Raw genomic sequence first — 13,893 nt, forward strand, 5'->3', positions numbered from 1 at the left:
CGATCCCAGGACCCTGGGATCACGATCTGAGCCGAAGGCAGAGGCTTTAACCCACTGAGCCACCCAGGCGCCCCTTAAATCTCCTTTAATCTACCTGTTCCCACACCACCTCTATTTATTTTATGTTTGCAATTTTGTTTGTTGAAGAAGTCAGATCCTCTGCCCTGGATTTTCCTTTGGATATTGATAAGATTTCTATTGCATTTTCTTTCTCTTTTTTTAATCTATTGTATTTTCTAACATTTCTCTCTATTCTCTTATTCCTGTAAATTGGTGGTTATAGCTACAGTGATTAATAGATTTTTGGCAATACTTCAGATTGGATGTTAGTGTTTTAAAAAATATTGAGGAGAGTTCACATGTTTAGGTCTTTATAAAATAACAAAAAAATGCATTTTGCTATATATTTATTAAAGACAGTCATTTATGGTTTATAAAAAAAAAATATTGCCCTGATATACACAAAGACTTCCTGATAATGGTAATTAAAAACAGGTACTCCCAACCCCCCTTGTGTCCACACCAGTTTTCAATCTAGATTGGCTTAATCTTGAAGTGTAATCCAATAAGACTGAAGACCAAACACTTCAGGTCCTGGACAAGATAATAAAATACTCGTAAGCCTTCTGGATCCCTATAATGCAAAAGGAAAAACATGTTTAAAGAGCTGGAAAAAAGTGGCAAAAATACAAAAACATTAACTCAGATTAATTTACATAAAGGTATTTATAGAACTAAAACTTTAAAAACCACCAAGTGCCCATAAAGAAGGAAAAGGCTATGTGTTATATATTAAACAGGGAAGACAGTTACACCCAGCATGTACTAAAAGTGAGCCACAGAGAAGGCTGGATGGCTCAGTCAGTTAAGGTTTAACTCAAGACCTCAGCTAAGACCAAGAGTCAGTCCACAGCCATCCCACTGAGCCATCCAGGCGCCCCCAGAGGTTACCAAATTCTAAGGACTCTTTGTAGCATAAAGACTCATGTCTCAACTTTATAATTTTCCCTACTCACAACATGAATTTTTAAGTTTGTATTCCATTTTTTTAAAGGATTTTATTTATTTGGGGTGCCTGGGTGGCTCAGGGGTTGGGGCCTCTGCCTTCGGCTCAGGTTGTGATCCCAGCATCCTGGGTTTGAGCCCTGCATTGGGCTCTCTGCTTGGCCGGGAGTCTGCTTCCCTTCCTCTCTCTCTGCTAGGCTCTCTGCCTACTTACCATCTCTGTCTGTCAAATAAATAAATAAAATCTTAAAAAAAAAAGATTTTATTTATTTGACTGACAGAGATCACAAGTTCAAGATCACAAGATCTTAGACAGAGAGGCAGGCAGACAGAGCGGGGGAAGCAGGCCCTCCGCCGGGCAGAGAGCCAGCTTTGGGGCTCAATCCCAGGACCCTGAGATCATGACCTGAGCCGAAGACAGAGGCCCAACCCACTGAGCCACCCAGGTGGCCCTTAGGTTTGTATTCTAAATAATTTCAAGTTTCACCACGGTCAGAGTATAAGATGTGCTAGTGTGAATGGCCAACTCTGCAAAGCTGTTCAGATAGACCCAATGATTCTACAGTTTATCTCAGGCACCTGTTCTGGCATATTTCATTTTCTGTTCTGGCCAGGTTCTTATTTTGGCTACTCCTATGACACTACTCTGCATGTGTGTCACTGAGAAACTGTGTGGAACAGTGCCTAAATAAAACATGAAAAGCAACAGGACAAAGCCCTGGAGAATAATCTAACAAAGCCCTGGAGAATAATCTAAAGTTTCTCTCTATTGATGATGACAACAAAGTTGGCCCCCTTTTTTTTTTTTTTTTTTTTTTTAAGATTTATGCCTTTTAGAGAGAACAAGTAAGAGAAACCATTTATTTTTTAAATATCTTTTCAGTGTTCCAGAATTCATTGTTTATGCACGACACCCAGTGTTCCATGCAATCTGTGCCTTCCTTAATACCCACCACCAGGCTCACCCAACCTCCCACCGCCCTCCCCTCCAAAACCCTCAGATTGTTTTTCAGAGTCCACAGTCTCTCATGGTTCATCTCCCCCTCCAATTTCCCCCAACTCCCTTCTCCTGGGAGAGAGATTCTTAAGCAGACTCTGCACTGAGTGCAGAATCTGACATAGGACTTGATCTCATGACCCTGAGATGAGCTGAGCTAAAACCAAGAGCTGGACGCTTAACCCACTGAATTACCCAGGCACCCCTGACCCCTTCTGTCTTGTATTTATACCAGATCTTACCATTATGGTCCCAATTTGGTTAAGGGTTTCCTATTGGTCTGTTTCAAAACAGACACATCTGGCTATAAGGGTCATACATACTTACTTGGATTGATTGACATCAATAAGAGAACCAATTTTTGATGTTGTGAAAGATATGTGTTCATCTCCGATGACAATTTCAAGCTCCTAGAAACATTTAAAAAAACTAAGTCAAGCCAAGTTGGATTTTCCATCAACCACACAGAAGATATACCACCTGTCAAATCACACCAACTCTACAATATAAACAAGACCAGTTCACTCTACCCACTAACTTATACTGGCTCTAGAAACAAAAAGAGAAATTAAATATTGATTTAGTCCTTGAGTAGCTCATACTTTTATTAGAGGAAGATGTGTTTGTGAGACTCTACCATTTCTGGGATTTGGAAGGATTTACAAGTTTTATATAGGAGTTTTCATTGTTAAGAAAGTGGAGTAAAAAAAAAAGAAAACACACAAAAAAAGAAAGTGGAGTAACATGTATACATTTTGTGTTTGTGTTTTATAAATACCAAGAATCTAACCTTTCTGGGCAACATGGGACAAGGAGCAGTCTAGACCTTGGGTTTGATCCCAGCTTTGTCACTATCAGCTACTCACTGTTGCGCCTCCATTTCTAAAGAGTGATGCAAGTAGCATAAATCTTTAAAAAATTTCTATGGGGGGTGCTCACTGTGTACCAGCTATTGTTCTTGGTGCTTGGGACAGATCAGCAAAATCAAAGGTCTGTGTCCTTGTAGAATTTACAATTTAGTGAGTCCTACTTCTTTTTTCTTCATTTTTTCCTATTTCTTTTTGATTTATAGGTTTCAATGATGAAAAGAATTCTAACAGAAAATATAGAAAACTATGAAACCAATGTTCTTAACACCCGGGTGTGAAAATGTTAATAGTTTGTCAGATTTTTTAAATAAATAAAATATTACACATACAGAGTTAGGTCCACCTCCAATTCCATTCTCCCTCCCACATCCTGGAAGTTCAGGTGTATTCTTTACCACTCATGTTTTTAGATTTGGTAGTATGTTTTAAGATTTTTACATAAATGATCATACTCTATGCATCCTTTTGCTTTTTTCATTCAACACTGTTTTTGTAAGTGATCTAGTTCATTAGTTTTAAATTCTTTAGAATATTCCATTTATATCCTTATTGAAGCAGACTTAAGTTCCCAATTTATTGTACTATAAACAACGTGGTGAGAATATTCTTCTATGCATCTCCTTGTATGCATGTGAAAATATCTCTAGGGGTGTTCCTAGAAGGAAGGTATAAGGTTTTTTCAGTTTTGCCAGTTACTACCAAATTATTTCCTAAAGTAGTTGTACTGATGTTATTCCACTAGTATGTTAAGATCCCCTTTTTCTTTCTCATATCCTTTTTGAAACTTGATGCCCCCTACCCCTATTTTTTGCTATTCTAATGGGTCTGAAATGGTATATCATTATTTTCCTAACGTTCACTTTTCAAAATGTAGATATTTATTGGCTATTTGTTTTCCTAGTTCTGTAAATTGCCTATGCAGAACCCTTACACATTCTGCCACCGGGTTGTCTTTTATTTTTTTCCAGGTTATCTTTTTATTAAGTTGTAGTTCTTGATATATTCTAGATATAAACCCTTTGCCAGATAGGTTTTGCAAATATCTTTCTTCAGTCTGTGGCTTATCTTTCAACTTTATCATAATGTCTTTAGCTAAACAAAAGTTTTAACTTTAAAAGTCAAATTTATCAATCTTTTCCCTTGAGGAATTTAAAATATTCTTTCTCTACCCAAAATAATAAAAGATAGTCTGTATTTTCTTTTATGTTTTAAAATCTTGTTTTATTTCTACAAATGGTCTAACTTAAAAATATTCTATAAACATACTGCCAACTGATATAATTTTTTAAACAATCCATCCTTTTTCTATTAATTTGAAAGTTCACCTCTGTCATACCCTACTCTGAGTTGCCATATATTCATGGGTTTGTTTCTGGGCTCTCTACTCTGCTCCACTGTTCACTGGTCAATTCTGAAGCAACACCACAGTACAGATGACTGTACCTTTTCAAGAAATCTTCTGAATTATCTTGGTTACTCTTGTCCCTCTGATCTTCCATGAATTTAATGCTCTCTTAGGCTTCAGGAAAAATCTTGTTGTGATTTTGATTTGAATTGCAATGAATTTATCAATTATTTTAATAAAATGGATATAATAATTGAGTCATTCCATCCATAAAAATGATACAGATTTTTAGTTCTTTTATAAAGCCTTTTTAAGTTTCAGACATCTTATTAAATTTACTCCCAAGTTCTTTATAAGCTTTTGTTGCTATGATGAATGGGATTCTGTTGTGGTAACCTCATCCAGTAGGCTGTTGCTAGTGTAGAGAAGTACGCCCTGTTCTCTTCACTGGGCTACTAGGTTTGTCATATGAGCTAATAGAGCTGAAAATTAACGGTAAGGCAAAATACATAAATATGATTTTATTGAGATCCTGTGGACATAAAGAAAAAGTTAACTTTAGAAAGTACGGAGGATGGGATTTTCTTTTCACTCTTCCTCAAGAGTTAGACTAGGTATTTATCCAAAGGATAGAAAAATAGTGATTCAAAGGGGCACATGCACCCCAATGTTTACAGCAGCAATGTCCACAATAGCCAAACTATCAGAAGAGTCCAGATGTCCATCGACAGATGAATGGATAAAGAGAATGTGGTGTGTGTGTGTGTATGTATATGTGTATATATATGTATATATGTACACCCCACATATATATACACACACATTATATATATACATATAGTCACACACACACACACATATATATAAAGGAATAATACTCAGCCATAAAAAGGATGAAATCTTGCCATTTGCAGTAATGTAGATGGAGCTAAGAATTATGCTAAGCAAAGTAAGTCAGAGAAAGACAAATACCGTATGATTTCACTCATATGTGCAGTTCAAGAAACAAAACAAATGAACATTTGGGGAGGGAAGGAAAAATAAAAGAAGATAAAAACAGAGAGGGAGATAAACCATAAGAGACTCTCAACTATAAGGAACTATAAGGAACCCCTCCAGGGTAACTGAGTGATGGCATTAAGGAGGGCACTTGATCTACTGAGCAGTGGGTGTTACATGCAACTGATGAATTACTAAATATTACTCCTGAAACTAATAAAACACTATATGTTAACTAAGTTGGATTTAGAGTTAAAAAAAAAAAATTGACCCACCCTTTTGAGATGAATTAGGAATTAACTTATATGGGTTTTTAATATCAATTTAATAAATGTAATTATTGAGCTTTTACTATACATGGGTACTATTTTAGTCACTAGAGATATAGCACTGAAAAAAACAGGTAAAATCCTTGTATTGAAGGAGCTTGCAGGGTATATGCAAATGTGTTGTAGTGGTGGAGGAAAAGGGATATATAAAGAAAAGCAAACAAGACAATTTCAGACAATAACAGATGACACAAAGAAAATAAAACATTAAAAAAAAGGGGAGGGGCAATTTAGATTAAATGGATTGGCAAGACATCACCGAGGAAGTGATGTTTAAAACCTGCAATAATAGGGGCGCCTGGGTGGCTCAGTTGGTTGGGCGACTGCCTTCAGCTCAGGTCATGAGCCCGGAGTCCCGGGATCGAGTACCATGTCGGGCTCCCAGCTCCATGGGGAGTCTGCTTCTCCCTCTGACCTTCTCCCCTCTCATGCTCTCTCTCTCACTCTCTCTCTCAAATAAATAAATAAATAATCTTTTTTAAAAAAAATAAATAAATAAAACCTGCAATAATAAAGACAATGTTAGATAGAACATTCCAGGCAGGATGCAGCAAATGTAAATGTCCTAAACTAAGAACAACAACCTACGTATGTCTGAAGAAGAGAAATAAGGTCAGTGAGGTCTGAACACAGTAAAAGATTATGAAAATGGTAGAAAATAAAGTGGGAGTTCAGATTTTATTTTATTTTTTAAGATTTTTAAAAATTTGACAGAGAGAGAGAGAGTGCACAAGCACGGGGAACAGCAGGCAGAGTGAGAATAGGCTCCCCGCTGAGCAAGAAGCCTGATGCAGGACCCTGGGATCATGACCAGAGCCAAAGGCAGATGCTAACCGACTAAGCCACCCAATCATCCTGGATTTTATTTTAAATGTAGTGGGAAGGCAATGGAGAACTTAAAATCAGTGGACTACATCGACATTTTAAAAAGATTAGTCTGATTTCAGGATGGAAAAACAGGCTTTACAGGACAGAAGAAAAAAGGATATCAATTACAAATCTAGATTAGGAAGGTAGCAGCTGAGGTAGAAAGAAACAGCTTCCCCGTTAACACAGTCAAATATGACAGTGGTTTTTATTTTAATTACAATAATGGTGTTCAGAATAAATATATAAGCCATGAATTTAAACACATATACCTAGCCACTTGCATGACTTTCCTTCTCTTAGATTGCTGAAATAACCATGTTCTATTTCTCTTTGTATATTCACAATACTTTGTCCACAGCAGTTATTCAGTAAGTGAGGTGGGCAGCAAAACCTTTGAGCAGGGCTGAGGGGAGAGGCACACGAGGAAATCCAGGGCTGGATCTAGGTGGTCAGAAGTACCACTGGCTCTCTGTTCCTCTCTGTGGGATTACTGCTTCCTTAGATAAAAGTGCTGTAATCTGCTTTGTGTATGTCCCCCTCAGCCCACGAATTCAGTTGTATGCAGGGCAGTAAAACTCATCTTAGTTGTAAGATTTCTGCACTATAGGACAGTTGCTAAAACACTCACCTGCCGGCCCACTCGGTCAGGGGGAGGCCACAAGGCATCATCCTCTTTGGTAATTTCACTATCATCAATTATTCTCTTCAGTTCCTCCATTACACTTTTATGTACATAAGCCTGAAAGCAAATTTAAAAATGGAATTAAGCTGTACCCCTAAGCAAGTGTTCTCAGATAGTGATACAAGATTTAAAAAAAAAAAAAAAAAAAAAAGCCCCTTCCTAAAAACTAGTTTCTAGTACCTCTGTAAGGAGCGATGGCATTCAGCCGTGAAGAGGGCAAGGCCAGAAGTGCCCAGTGACTACACCTCAGACCTCATCTGTTTCTACTTCTTGGGACATGCTGTTCACTTGGACCTTTTCCTTGCTTACAGACCCAACTCACACTTGAACCCAGAACAAAAGATCTGTGAGAAACTCTGGTTATTCCTAACTAGATGACATGCTTATGAAGAGCAGAGACATGTCTTTTAAAATACCTTTTGCGTATTAGTTCCCATTAAAGAAAATATAAGGAGGCTGACATGTGTGGGTAAACATAAAACCGAATGCTAGTTAAACATAATAGTCTGAAAATATATTGACAAGACATTTTCAAATGCGACAAAGTGGTTGAAAGGAAAGAGAAGCCTTGATGAGGCCTCAACAGTGTGGCAGAAGTTATACAAAATGGAGCACATGGACTTGACGGAGGCAGGCACGGCTTTGAGCTCCCACTCTATCTCTTGCTAGCCAGGGAGAGGTGACCTTGAATAAGCCTCATAATTAATATCTGGGGGCTCACTGTAAAGGGTATATAATACTACCCATCAAACAGGCTTACACTCAGGGTTACATAAAATCGTATGTGTATAAAATACCAAGTGCCATGCCTGGCATCTAACATGCATTCAATGATGTGAACTGCTTTCCCACGCTCCCTTACCCTTCTCAAACGCAAATTAAAGAGCTTTAGTGAAAGCTATGCACCAGGGAATATACCAAACACTTTGAGTATAATGTATTTAATTCTATGACAGGACTGGACAGTGGGAGATAGGTTTTATTATTTGTTTCTGCAGACAAAGAACAGGGAATTTGCCCAAGGGCACATAGTAAGTAGCAGATTCAGGGTTTAAACCAAGTTTGCAAGACTTTAAATGATTACCAGTAAGTGATTCAGCACTGTTAAAGAAAATATAAACTGAAAGATACGAGAAATATTTTAGAAGGTTTCTACAGATACGTCAATACTTCTCTTCTTTTTCAATACTACTCCCGGAAAGAACAAAAACAAGACAAAAGGCTAAACTGTAGTAAAAGAAACGCTCTCAAAAGGCTCATTACCTCTTTTCTGATCATGACATCATTTTTGTAATTGCTGTTGTTGGCATATCTCAATTTCCCTATAAGAAACAAAAAACCAAATTCAGTGTGTATTAAAAACATATGAAGAAAGTGTCATTAGCTCACAAGACTATCAGCTGTTGCTTAAAATGTATCCCAGCTTTCCCTTCAGTGTCTACCAGATTTACTATCTGTGCTCTGGTGTTCCAACAAGAGCAGTCTTTTCAGTTCTTCGCTATTAAATAGCCTCATAGCCGAAAATACTGCTGACACTGAATTAGAATCTTGCAAAAGGCAGCTCAGGTATGATTAAAGAACACAAGTAGACTCTTTTGTGACTCTGGCAAATCATATCTCTGCAGGTTAATGTCCTCAGTTGAAAACAGGGAGAGTGATGGTAACTTACTAGCATACACGGCCTCCTGAGGTTCAAATGAGTTGTGAAAGGAGTTTGAAAACTGTAAAATGCTGTTTACATACTATTCATGTGACCATGCAACAGTCTGAACTATTCTTGTGATGGAAAAGTTGTGATTTTATTATTAAGCATATTTGGTATACAAGGCCCTTTGTGTGTAGGTGCATCCACAAGGCTAATCTAGGTATATGCTGGGTATGAAGGAAAAGATAAAAGGAAATAGATGAGTTTTTAACCTCAGAATAGAAGGCACACATGTAAACACACTATCTTGTCACCATTTGTTTATAACCTGGGTCTGTCAGATTCATCTTTGTGCTCCCATTTAATGAGAGTTTTCTGTCATCTTTGATTCCTTTTCCTTCACCACAGTGGCCCTTCCCCCAGATCTTATCAAACAGCAAAGTCATATTGGTTCTACCTCCAATAGTATCCTAAATCCTTCTATCTGCTTTGACTGCCCCCCTAGTTCGAACCAACTTCCTTTTTGTCTTGACAACTATAACTGTCTCTTAATAAGCAGCCCTCTCTCCACCCTTGCCCATTCTGCACCCAATGATTAGAATACTTTTTCAGGAAGAGGTCACATCTTTCTCTCTTTAAAACTTTCCATTTGCTTCCTGCTGCATTTAGAATAAAATCCAAACTCTTTGTCATGGCCTATAAAGACCTACATGGTGTCCCCCTGCTTATTGATCTGACATTGTCTCCTACAATTCTCCTCAGAGCTCACTACTTCCTCAGCCATACTGGCCACCGGAAACATGCCTACTAGCTCATTCATGCCCTACAGCCTTAACCCTTCTTACTCTCTCTGTCCAGAATGCTCTTCTTCCTGAGCTTCACAAGCCTGGTTCCTTCTTGTCAGTCAGGGTTCAGTTCAAACACTACGTTTTCAGAGAGCGCGCCAGTGGTCATTCTGCTTAAAAAAGCAGCCCACCAACACTTATTCCATCATTTTGTTTTATGTTCTGACCACTGGTAACTATCGGGCATTTTTTGTTTATATCTCTCCCAGCACCGGAATATACGTTCCATGAGAGGAAGCTTGTCTGTCGTTCACTCCTGGATCCCAGATTGTGGAAAAGAGCCTAGTACGAGGTAGGTAGGCAATGTTTCCTGCGTGAAGCATTCTAATAAAAAAAAAAAAAGTCATCAAATAGAAGTCCCTGCACATGGAAAGAACCAGTGGAGCGATCGCAGGAGTGATTCTTTCTGATCCGCGCTGCAGTCATCAGTCCCTTCCTCTTCCAGCTCCTCGCACATTCCGGAATCCCGGCCTCCCCATTCGCCCGACCTCAGGCCCAGTCCTTGCTCCCCGGGTGCCAGGGGCCGCTCTTACCGTCGGGTCGGAACTCAAACTCCAGGAACTCGTGGCCGAATTTGCCCTTGTGACCCACGTAGTAACGCAGATAAAAGTCACTCTCCATGGTTCATAAGGAGGGAACCGAGACGAAACTTTACCAGCAAGCCACACCGTCGCTGTTTGCGCCCAACACTGACGTCTCCCTGGGCGCGCGGAAGTGACGTTAAGGCAAGGCCGTCGGCCGCGGCGAAGCTGCCCAGGTCTCCCCCGCTCCCGGAAGTGGGGGCAACTTTGGCCCATTACCCGGCGGAAACAAGGCTCCTTTCACCCGAAGGCGGGATCAGTGCAGCCCCGCCTCCTCAGCCCCAGGCGGGAATAGGGCTGAAGCTCGGCCTCGGAGTTTGCACCAAGCTTGGAGCGGCGGGTTTTCTGGCTCGACATCCATTTAAATACACCTGACTTGGAGTCGGACAAAGCTGATAACCGCCTCCGGACCTAGGTCTCAATAATAAAATGGGGTTAAATGAGCCGACCTCACAGAAAAAAAAAAAAAAGAAAAAAAAAAGTTAAGTGACCTGATTCCAAGGAACTCAGCACATGCTGTGTCAAAAATTGGCTGCAACAGAACTTTGCTGTTTATGGACTAGTTCAGGGAAACCTTTGGAGATTGTCATTTCCCTGGAACTAACTTATCTCCCATTTTATCTCTGCCTTTCCCTTTCTACTTCACTGGTCTCTAGAGTAGGTGCTGTGAGTAGAAGTTAAACGGAATATTTAATTTCCCATTCTCATTTTCTATGCACTGCTTACCAAGCAGTGATTCAGAGTCCTGGCTGCACAATGGAATTGTTTGGGAACATCTTAAAAATACTGATGCTTGAGGGACCCTGGGTAGCTCAGTTGGTTAAGCGTCTGCCTTCTGCTGCATAGCGATCCCAGGGTCCTGGGATTGAGCCCCTCATCTGGCTCCCTGCTCAGGGGGGAGTCTGCTTCTTCTCCCTCTGCCTTCCACTCCCCCCACTTGTGCTCTCTCTCTCTTTCAAATAAATTTATAAAAACAAAAACCAAAACAAAACAAACAAACAAAAAAAAAAACCACAAAAAACAACAACAAAAAAAACCTGATGCTTGGGCCATACCTCAAACCAATTAAGCAAGTTCTCTTGCAGTGAACCTAGGCGTTGGTATGTTTTTGCAAAGCACCCAGATGAGCTGCAGTTGAGGACTGATGCCCAAGAGGCCCTTGTCTTTTCAGGCCAAAGTGGTTGACCTCTATGAAGTCTTTCTGGCTGTGGAAAATTTTTCCTCCTTGAGTAGGCAAAGGACAATCAAAATTCTAATTATTAGAAGACTGCTTTAGCTCATTGAAGTTCCAGCCAGAGCGGGGAATGAAATCAGTTCTAGAGACAGGGCTGAGATGGCATCATTCTTGGGGCCTGGCTACTCAAACTGTATACTGTTCTGTATAGAGGTCAGTGGTCTCTTGATTCTCACTCCCATTCTTACCAGTACTCCTCTTCTCCCCCTCCCCAAAATAATTGGTAGCACAGTGTAGAGTAGGTGTGACGGGGGGAAAAATCATGGGAAGCTTGTGTTAAAATAATCCTTGTGCAACTTGATTCACTGTGACTAAAGATGAACTGATTAACTTTTTGGACCTCAAGTTTATCTTTAAAATGAGAAAAATAATGTCATACATCTGGAAGGGCTGTTGTAAGGATAGGAAGCAATATCTTGGAAATTGTGAAAATACTTTGCAAACTGTAAATTGCTATTAAGCCATAAGGTATTTTATTAAAAAAAAAAATACTCGGGGAGGCCTAAGTGGCTCAGTCAGTTGAGCATCAAACTCTTAATTTGGGCTCTGGTCATGATCTTGAGGTCCTGGGATCAAGCCCTGAATCGGGCTCTCTGCTCAGAGGGGAGTCAGCTTGGGATTCTCTCTCTCTCTCCCTCCCTCCCTCTCTAATAAATGAATAAATCTTTTTAAAAAATGCACTGGTATGGGTGGTAATAAGGGAACTATATAAAAAAGAGAAGGGAACCACTAGGTATTAAGCACCTAATAAATGTGAATCCATTTACAAATGCTGTTCTTTGAATCCTCACAACAATCAAGATGGTAATTGCAATTAAGTATATAGATTCATCAGGCAAATGCTGAGGTTATTTTCCAAGAATGAAATTATAAAAATTATATGGTAACTGCTGAATCTGAGCATCTGCAGATGTGGCAAATAACAAAAGTTTTGAGTAAATGTAAAGGACACTGGATTCGTCAGGCTGTAAAGTGATCCAGGTTTGGGGGCATGAGATTACATGGTATAGTTGAAAGAACATGGTCTGTGTATTTGATTTGTCTGAATTCAGCATGATTTACTGTGCATTTACTGTGCGATATGCTGGGAACATGTTGGTAAGCAATACAGACCTTTACAGAACTTGCAGAGGAGGCCATTAGGGAGCACACAAGCAATTATAATGTAAAGATAAAGGTTGCAAATAGGGGAAACACAGAATACTATAGAAGCACAGGGGATGGTTCATAATCCAGTCGAGGGGCCTAAGGGAAGTCTTCCTGATGGAAATGGTCCAAACAGAGGGCCCAGAACCACGGGGTTAGAATACAGAATGAGGTTTTGCATATAGTAATGAGGTTGGAGAAGGGGCCATATTAAGAGGAGTGTGGGCTAAATCAGAATGGTATTGGATTTTAATGCAAGAGAAACAGATGAAGAGCTTTAAGCAGGAAAGTAGAAAGGATAGTAGTGACATGACCTGTTGCATTCTAGACAAAATCACTCTGGCTGCAATACTGTAGAACAGATTGGAAAATGGAAAGATTGAAAAGTATGAAGTTCAGATATGTAGTTGCTAATCTACGATGACGATTGTCCAAAATAATGGTAACCTGTACTTGGGTAGTGGCGATGGAGATGATAAATGTGGATGGATTTGAGACAAGACACCATAATGTAAGGGATAGGTGAAGGAGATTATGATATGGCCAGAGAAGTAGGGAAAAACCAGGAATATGGCGTCATGAGCCAAAACTCCTTCCAAGGAGTGCCAACAGTGCCAACTGCTTCCAGGTCAAGGGAGATAAAAGACTGAAAATATTTATAAGATTTATAATCAAGGAGGTCCTTGGTAAAAACAACCTCAGCAGCCCGGAAGCAGGGATGGGGGAAGGGGCAGAAGTATTGGTATGCAAATAGGCAAAATTTGCTGTGGAAGTAGAAACTACCTAACGCTGGGAGTTAGGTCTAAGAGAACAGAGATTTGTGGAAGAGTCCTAGTGGAGTATCCAGGACAAGCAGGAGTCAGCCAGATGAAGAGCCAGAGGACAATCTAGGCAGAGAATGCCACATGTAGCATGTGCTACAGGCACTTTGGGGATACTAAATGTAATTGTGGGACTCTGGGTAGTCCCTTCACCCATTTCCTCATCTACGTAATGGGGACAATAATATTGATATATATTTTTTAAGATTTTATTTACTTATTTGACAGGCAGAGATTACATACAAGTAGGCAGAGAGGCAGACAGAGGGGAGGAAGCTGGCTCCCTGCAGAGCAGAGAGCCCGATATGGGGCTCAATTCCAGGACCCTGGGATCATGACCTGAGCTGAAGGCAGAGGCTTTAACCCACTGAGCCACCCAGGTGCCCCAATAATATTGATATTGATAGTATTTATCCCATAGGACAGTTGAAGGCTAAAATAATTACTGGATACACATTAGGGACTCAATCAATGATAGCTCACCACACCCCCACCCCTCATTAAAGCATCACAATGGAACAACAC

The 13,893-nt window shown here is 39.9% G+C and overlaps 1 protein-coding gene across 1 annotated transcript; it reads right to left on the bottom strand.

Annotated features, from left to right (window-relative positions):
• Window positions 1-390: 390 nt before the first annotated feature.
• MAGOH (mago homolog, exon junction complex subunit) lies at window positions 391-10,306 on the bottom strand. Its single transcript, XM_004774423.3, has 5 exons — window positions 10,120-10,306; window positions 8,360-8,418; window positions 7,043-7,153; window positions 2,330-2,412; window positions 391-634 (listed from the first exon to the last, which is right to left on the bottom strand). The coding sequence occupies exons 1-5, from the start codon at window positions 10,205-10,207 to the stop codon at window positions 535-537; spliced, it is 441 nt and encodes a 146-aa protein (XP_004774480.1). The 5' UTR covers window positions 10,208-10,306; the 3' UTR covers window positions 391-534.
• Window positions 10,307-13,893: the final 3,587 nt, after the last annotated feature.

The sequence above is a fragment of the Mustela putorius genome, unplaced genomic scaffold (assembly GCF_011764305.1).
Source record: "Mustela putorius furo isolate JIRA1106 unplaced genomic scaffold, ASM1176430v1.1 tig00003853_pilon_pilon_pilon, whole genome shotgun sequence".
In the NCBI taxonomy this organism is placed as follows: Eukaryota; Metazoa; Chordata; class Mammalia; order Carnivora; family Mustelidae; genus Mustela; species Mustela putorius.